The sequence below is a fragment of the Solanum pennellii genome, chromosome 2, assembly GCF_001406875.1.
Source record: "Solanum pennellii chromosome 2, SPENNV200".
Classification (NCBI taxonomy): domain Eukaryota; kingdom Viridiplantae; phylum Streptophyta; class Magnoliopsida; order Solanales; family Solanaceae; genus Solanum; species Solanum pennellii.
In genome coordinates this window covers 38,519,827-38,528,847 of record NC_028638.1, presented here as the reverse complement: position 1 = coordinate 38,528,847, position 9,021 = coordinate 38,519,827, and the positions used below count along the sequence as shown (strand labels likewise).

The window sequence follows — 9,021 nt, the reverse complement described above, 5'->3', positions numbered from 1 at the left end:
ACGAAAAAATCCCTAGCTGAAGCAGGCATGTTGAAATAGCCTTCTTCTAATATAGTAGTATATATAAGTATAATACATGTAACTAACTTGAAATCTTGATTAGTAAACAATATGCAATCATGGCAAACTATAATATGGATTAGTATTTCTGATATAAGTATTTGTATAATTAGATAACTTTTTTATTAAAAAATAGCTCAAAACTTAAATTATCATTAGCGGAAAGATAACTCACTACTTTAAGACTCTGGGTTGCATGAAAGGCTACAAGTTACAAGGTTGCACATTTTTTTGGCCCAATTATCACAGTACAGGGCCCAAATTTTCACAACCAGTGGTGGAGATACAAAATGGAACAAGTACATGATTAAGTAGTCATCTAAATGAAACAATGGACAATTGAATGGCCATAAAAAATTGGCAGCCTTCTAAAACTAATTTCAACTTCTAACTCACATTAAAAGCACTATTGTTGTTGTAATTTGATGCAAAACCACTTGTTTCTAAATTGTCACCAATTATTTTTAGATATGAACTTCTCACTACATTTCAATTATTTTAAAATAGGGAAAAAAACATTTATATCCCAAAAAGAGAAACTAGTTATAAGTGGCTATTCCTTTACTTTCATACATCTGGTTTGACTACTCATTCGTGTTTACTATTTGATACCATTAAAGTATATATATATACACGTATTCAAACCAAATGACCTATTAAACCCAAGTCTACTAAAATGGATATGAACTCCGATTCCCAAAATACTTAACACTCGCCACAAAGATTCACTTATAAGGACTGTGTTCTTTCTCAGATTTCAATCAAAGAAGCTCCTAATTGTAAATGTATGGGAAATGTATCACTTTGGTATAAAATGTATGTATAGCAAAAATGATCATTGTTATATGAAAACACATGTGTACAAAAATCTATCATTGTAATTTAAAATAGAGCGACTTTCACATATAACAAATATAAAAATCATATTTTTATGTTATAATTATAGTTTGCATAATCGCGCTTCATAGCAATTTTTATGTTTGCTATGGTGCATTTGATTTGTATAATTAGCTAGAAACATCTAATTGTATACAAATTGTTCAGTTTTGTATAAATTCATTTATACATTTTAATTTGTATAATAAAATCTGTATTTGTATAATCATACGTGTATAGGACGAAAGTATGTGTATCTGTATTTGTATATACACTTTTCTCTCGCTTCATACAACACAAACATTTTGTACCGAAATGTATAAAATGACTAATTGTATATCGAATCAGATGACAAAAAAAAGAGTTGTTTCCTGCGAAGCATAATTAAAATTGACTATGTCTATAACATTTAATTTGAATTAGTAGATTGTTTTTCATACAGTTTTCCCTTTTAAAATATGTATCGCTAATATACATGTATAGAAAAATGTATCAATATTGTATATAATTTTATCACTATAACAATATACTTATTATACATATTTTGGGGATAAATCTTCATCGCTCTCCCACCACCGTAGTACTGGCTAATTACCTCGTAATGATTTACGAAACTCCGCTGATAGTTATGAGAGAAAGTTTTGAACCTTAAGTTTAAATCTTTGGTTTAAGTAATTGTTGTTTTGGAATATAAATTGGATATATCATAAAGAGATTATATCTTGCATTTGAGGAATTTTGATGCAAATTTGAGGCAACTTTGACAATTTTTTCAAGGAATCAAAACATTCTTGTATATGCATTGCATTCACGTATCAATACACATGTATTTCTGTTCATTGTTATATATTCGTATTTTACTAATACATATATTATTTGAGTGTTTCTACGATGTATATTAATCGCTAAAAGGTAATTGGAGAAGCAATTGATGTGTATATGTTTCTCGTTTTTCATGATGTATCAATGCATTTAAGTGTATTTGTAATTGGATATCAATTCATGTAAGTGTAATTAGTTCTTGTTATACTTTGTATCAAATTCTGTATTTGCTACTGATTATATATGTATATCAACGTATCAATTATACCTGTTCCTCGTTATTCATTTTGTATAAATGTATTTGAGTGTATTTTGTAACGATTTAAAAATCTATATCAGTGTATTTAAGTGTACTAGTTCATTGTTATACATTGATATCATGTACGTATTTGAGTATATATTTAGCTAGATATTATATATTTATATTAAAATATTTGAGTGTTTCTATATTTGTATTCGTCACCGCAAAGTATTTATATCAATGGATATTTTTTCTTAACAATAGAAGAAGTTCATGTATCAATATCGTATCAGTAATAATCAGTGATATAGAGAAATAAATGAATAAGAAAAGATCTTGTAGCACAATACTTTTTTTTATTATGAAAAAAATCGTGTAAAAAATCGCTTAATTTATGCTAAACAATTTTCTTTTAAAAAAATACATATAGCACAATTCATGTATATGCATTAAATATTGTATTTGTTTAAATATACTGATAACAAACAATAATACAGCTACAAATTTTAATCAGCCAAAATATAGCCAAAAAAAATCTAATTTCATCTTAATATAAGCTTATTCCTGAAATTTCTTATAACAATTTACCTAATGCACTTTGTTCCCAAGGAAAATTAAAAAAAGTCAGCCTTTTCTTCCGTTTTCTATTTATCAAAATATTAATAAAGAATATTTCATGGGACAATTATTAATGACCCTACAAATGGAAAATTTGGCTTTTATTAGAGACTTTTTGTTATTTGTCATTGTCTAGTACAGTGTAGTATATATATAAATAATATACATATGTCTACAAATCTCAATTCCAAAATTAACAAAGCTTTTAGAAAATATATATGGGCAGTCAATTGTTCACAAAGTTATATATAGCTTTCTTTCTATGTTTTCTTCAATTCTATTCTCTACGAATAGTTGCATGTCGTATATATCTATGAAAATTGTAATGTTTTATGCATCTTACATAAGATCACATACTTGTACATGACGTATAAATATACATATTAAGTGTTGGATTCCTTACCAACATACACCTCGTATATAGTACTTTGTAGTTGGCCCATTGTGCGTGTACAATTTTATAACATACACTCACTTGCCAACTACACAGATAATTAGCCACATATAGACATATTCATCTAGCTTTTGTTTTATAAACAAATACGTATACGATTAGATATATCTAGCTTTTGTTTTATAAACACATGCATATACTATTAGATACTAATTCACACGATTTTAAATATAATTAGATTTTATATACGCTGGAGCAGCGACTTTGAATCAAAGCTTTACCCGCATACTCAACGTACATTAAAATATCTCTCTCTCTCAATAACGATTTTATTATTTTGGTTAAAAAAAATTGATGCTAATTAGATGGCTACGGGCTATGAGTGCAATAAGTTTTGTCACTTTTTTTATTCAAGTGGAACGAAGAGTTAGGATATAAATAGAAGAAAGTCAACCAAATAAAGATTAAATCAATTATAATGGTTACTAAGGATTTTGCATGTGGATTAGTCCTCCAGTACATACGCATTTCATTTCTAAAATCATTATCACATAAGGATATGATGCAGGAGTAATAATAAATTAACAAGCATCGTACTCATCTTGTTATAAATTTATTTGGTTTTCAATATTTTTACCTATAAATTCTGTCCAAATATTTGTGAAAAGAGTAAGGTGAGGCACATCAGAGATTTTATATTAAGCACGATCAGATAACAAGTAAATCTTCTCTTGAAAATTTTTATGATGATTTTTGTTTATGTTAAAATATTTTTGAAGCTTCCTAAAAATAATTTATCTACTTTTCTCAGATTAATTTCATTTATACAGAATCAAATCATTATATATTAATTTTACTTATAAAATTACTTGAAAATTTTCCTTTAATTGAATTTACGATTGGTCAAACAAATTTCAAATATCAAATCATTAAAAATGAAATATCATCAAAACTCGATCCGAAGAGGACTTTTCTATCATTTTGTATTTAATTCAACTAAATTGTATACACTAAATAAAATTGAAAAGTATACTACTATTTATCTACTAATATTTGATTAACGCAAAATTCATTTATAATAAACATCAATGAAAGAGTCCTCAGAAGACCCTAGAGTGTCCACCACATCTTCCGTACTCCACCCCGCACGTAATAACCTCTCCGATAACAAACTCACGTGCGATTCCACCTCCTTCTTGTTGACAAATGCGCCGGCGTCGCTGCATCTCCTCCGGTCACCGGAATCATCCATCATCATCATTTCTCTAACATCCTCTTCTTTCCATCCTGCTTCCGTCAACCTCAAAAATACATCCTCTAAAAATTCTTCTAGATCCTCACTCCACCATCGCCGGTGCTTTCCACCGCCAACCGCCGCCGCCATTTGACCCATCTCCGCCATTTCCGTCCAGAAGTCAATCTTCCTCGCTTCCGTCGCCGCCCATGACGGTGCATTCAGCAAGTTAAACAGACTGGGTCTTCTCAGAATCATCTCATTTCTCTGAAATTCTACTTGTTGAAAAAATCCAGAGATATCAAAACACCATAATTTGACCTCCCCATCGTGCACGTAAAACACAGGATTCCCAGCCAAACAGGGCGTACACGGAATATAAAAATGCTGATAAATCGGAACGAGAACAGGGGCATTTTTCAAGAACCCATTTGCCGTATCCACAGCTTGATCATTATCAACTGGTCTATTCCCCCAAAATTCAACCCAAAAATTGCGTTTCTTCACTTGTTTACACAAACTCAAAATGGGCAAATTCTTTATGATCTCCAATTGCTGTTGAGATGAGCATCGCCAATTGGGAAATCCAGGGCCAATGGGTAGACCTTCTTGAAGAATAGAACGAAGATCAGGTGGGAAAGTAAAGCTGAAATTGGACTCAATGGTGGAGAATTCAACATCGGAAAGTCCTTTTTCAACGATTAGATTCGATGATTTGAGGTGTTGGATGACATTTTTAGCGTAGGCTGCATATGAAAAGCAAACTTTTGTTGGTTTTGGAATGCGGATTTTGATGGGGCTCAATGTTTCTGCAAGTGTTGCTGCCATCGCTAATGAGCCAAAACAGAGCATGAACTAATAGAAAATTGTTCTTTTGGATATATGAATTTATAAAGGATTTGATTTCTAATGGAAAAAAAAAAGTGAGTTATTATAGTAGGAAGAAGTTAGAGTAAATAATGGAGAATTTGGTGGGATGGAGATGATTTCACTAATCCTAAAAATAAATTGATTCACCATTTTGGTCAAACAATAATAACAACACTCCATAAGTTTATGGAAAGATAGGTATATATGCGATCTTATTCTTATCTCGTGAAGTCAAAAAAATTTATTTTTAATAGAATCATTTAAATGATAATAATATATTTTATTTATTTTAATTTATATGATGAGTTGTTTTAATTCGTTTTAAACAAAATTAAATATATTTTTATTTAATAAATATTTAATCATTTTATCAATATTTTTCAAATAATAAATCCAAGTTTCACCATTTTGTAATTCCTCTTATTCACTGAAAATGTTTGATTATCGTATCATTTATAATATAATTTAAAAAATATCTTAATAATGATAATTTTTTTTTAAAAAAAAAAATGATCGTATTTTTTGGTTAGTAGGGAAGAAGAAGTCGTTGATGAGTGATGTATAAAAAAATGGTGAAGAAAAAATGGTCCGTGACAATTGAGGTTGTTACTTGAAAATCTTGTACATTAACATTGACTAAGTTGAAGTTACCGATGTGGATTGATATTTCAAGAAAAAATTTACATACATACATAATTAAGATATCATAATTTTAATATATATATTTTTTATCATTGTTTAAAATCATAAAAACTCTCTTTTTCATTCTCTCTGTTAATTTCAATTATATTTCTCTAATTATAAACCATGTTCATAGTTATGTATTTATATATAAATATGACAATTTTATTATATTAGAGCACTCGATACATACATCCGCAATTATTAATTTAAAAAATTATATATATATGTAGATGAATGTATTCTATAACATAGGAATGTATATGATACAATATATTTTACGTAATGTATCGTTTGTAATGTATTCGACAATAAAATAATGTATCCCTAAGCGATAGAAAATAAGTGATTTTTGTAATTGAAAAAACTTCTTCGATAAAAATTAATTAACCTAAGATGTATGAGATTTCTACACTTTATTCAAAAGAAAATTATATAAAATATAAATTCATATTTGATCAATTTTTGTTATAAATACTGAATATCGAATAAAAAAATCATTAAAAAACACAAATTTGAGGAATCGAATCCTAAAAATGTGGACAGATTAGGGAAATTGGTAGAAAATTGTGATCTCATTTTCACGCAAATCTTATCATGAATCTAGAACAATGGTATTTCAAAATTATGCTTTTATTTTTTTGAAAAAAAAAGAGTAGAACAGATGATTCCATATATCTCAATTCTCATCACATTTTTTGATGGTGTCAAAATTTTCACTTGTCGTGATATCATCTCATTTTCAATTATTTTGTCTTTTTCAATATTTTCAAACCCCAAAGAACTTGAAGACGGCAACAATCTACCCAACCAAAAAAATAAAAACAATAAGACGAAATATATAAGAGTTGGCAATTTTAATATTCTAAAATTAAAAGAAAAAGGGAAGAGAAATTAATAGTATTAATAAGTTTTGAATATCCATAAATAAATATCTTAGGAAGAAAGATTTACTGAGTATAAAATCTTAGATACCTAAGTTCCGAATGTATGCGTTAATATAGATTATATTAGATTATGTAATTACTATTCAGGTTATAGTGATTTTTTCTAAAATATATAAAAGCAACTCTTATAAAAAATGACATAGCCATAAATTATTTTAAGTTAATTGTACTTCAATTAATAGGACAAATATTTCTTAGCACTGTTTTCATTAGACAACTTTATTCATTTTTAGTGATTATTCTTACTCTTTTTAGCCTTTCTTTGTTTAGATATATAGACAATAATCATGAAAATATTAGTTGAGTATGATGGAATAACAAAAATGAAGATGTAAGATGATTTAATTTTAAAATTATCGCGGCTATGATAATTTTTGTGTTGTTACAACTTTCAAATAATAACTACAATAGTTATTTATTTAACTTTATTTGCCGTATTATTGAAAGCTCTACTTTTATTTTTTTTAATGATAAAATTGTTAAATTATATTATATATACATGAGAGACATATGCACCACAAATTCAAAAGTTACGCTCGGTGACTCAAAACTCACGTCTTACTTCGTACTTCATGTATTATCTCACCTTACACACTAGTACATTACTAATTTATTACAAAATAAAATGGACTCGATCAATAAAAGAAGGAAAACAATCATTTTGTTTTAATTTTCCAAGTCTGAGATTAGATTATTCTCCAATATTATTTTATCAAAATGCTGAATTTGAATGATTTCGAGATTTAGCACAAATCTAATTATTTAGTAACTCAATTAGAGGCGTAGTTGTCCTGTGAGGACATCCCATAATATTAGAATCAAAGTTTGGAACAGAATCTAGCAAATTTTTATATTTTGAGATCAATTTAAACAAGTAAAATGTTGAAAAAGCAAAATATATGGCGGAGTACTAAAATATACGGTAATATAAGAAAAAATATATGATAAGATTTATTAGAAGAATTAATAATTAAGAAGTCTTAAAATATATGATAAGAAAAACAATAACACATATTAGGAGAATGAATAATTAAGGAGTCAAATCATATATGATAAAATAAATGAAATATTTAAGGAATACAATAAGTTTTTTTTAAAAAAAATAATATATTTATAGGAAAAAAGCATTTTTGATCCATTAAATAATAATATGAATTTTTAAACTAAACTATATACTATACTATAATGGAAAACATTTATATTCAATTTTACTTATTGCAAAAGGCTTTGAAAAATATCTCAATTTTGACCAAAACTGATGTTACTATACCAAATTTTATGAAGGACCTTTTACCCATACACTATTTAATAGTGTCTTTTAAAATTATATGTGTGCCCACGTGTAATAGTGTAGACGTAAAAACTCCTTTTCAGAGTTTGATATCGTTACTATAATTTTAATTAAAATTCAAATAAATTAATTTCAGAGCTGTTTCGCTAATTTATATTTTTGATAGACAACCATCTCATAATAATAATATATTTATACATAAATTATTATTCACAAAATTAAATTGCCCAAACGCGTCAGGGATATTCCTTTGTAACAAACATAGAGCATGCATTGACATTAGTTCATTTTATAATCTATATTTACATAATTAATTGCACAATTGTTTGTTTATATTTCTTCATTACCGAAAACCATGCACGCTAAGGCCACGAACACCGACACTGCGAGTATGCCAGCTTATATATAGCGTGTGAATCTAATACTAAATTTATAAGATAAATTAACAAAAAATTCAGATCATGAATTTTAAGATTGATATAGTAAACTGCAACATATATATAATTAAGGTATATAGCTATGGTATATTTAATTGTCTGTTATGAATATGATTAAATATTTTCTAACACTTGTTACGACTCACTGTTTATCAGTCTCTTCAATAATTTTTCTTTCAATATCTCTGAGGTGTGTTTGGTATGAATAAAAATATTTTTTATTTTTTTTTTGGTTGGATTAAATATTTTTCAAATCAACTCACTTTTCTCAAATTTAAAGAAAATGACTTCCTTTCAAAACTTTAGGAAAATATTTTCCAAAACTCTCTTCCAACCCCCCTCCCTCTCTCAAAGAAAAACTAAAATTAAAAGTTTATTTTAAAAAAATATTTTAACTTCAAAATTTCATTTTTTTATCCCTATACTCGAACCCCCCACCCCACTCCTAAAAAAACTTAAGTTCATTTTAAAAAAATATTTTTAAATTCAAAATTTCATTTTTTCACCATTACCCTCCACCCCGCCTACCCCTATCAGCCCTCGGCCCCAC

At 27.6% G+C, this 9,021-nt stretch overlaps 1 protein-coding gene across 1 annotated transcript; it reads right to left on the bottom strand.

Annotated features, from left to right (window-relative positions):
* Nucleotides 1–3,954: 3,954 nt before the first annotated feature.
* LOC107010395 lies at nucleotides 3,955–5,275 on the bottom strand. Its single transcript, XM_015209677.2, has one exon. The coding sequence runs from the start codon at nucleotides 5,095–5,097 to the stop codon at nucleotides 4,081–4,083; it is 1,017 nt and encodes a 338-aa protein (XP_015065163.1). The 5' UTR covers nucleotides 5,098–5,275; the 3' UTR covers nucleotides 3,955–4,080.
* Nucleotides 5,276–9,021: the final 3,746 nt, after the last annotated feature.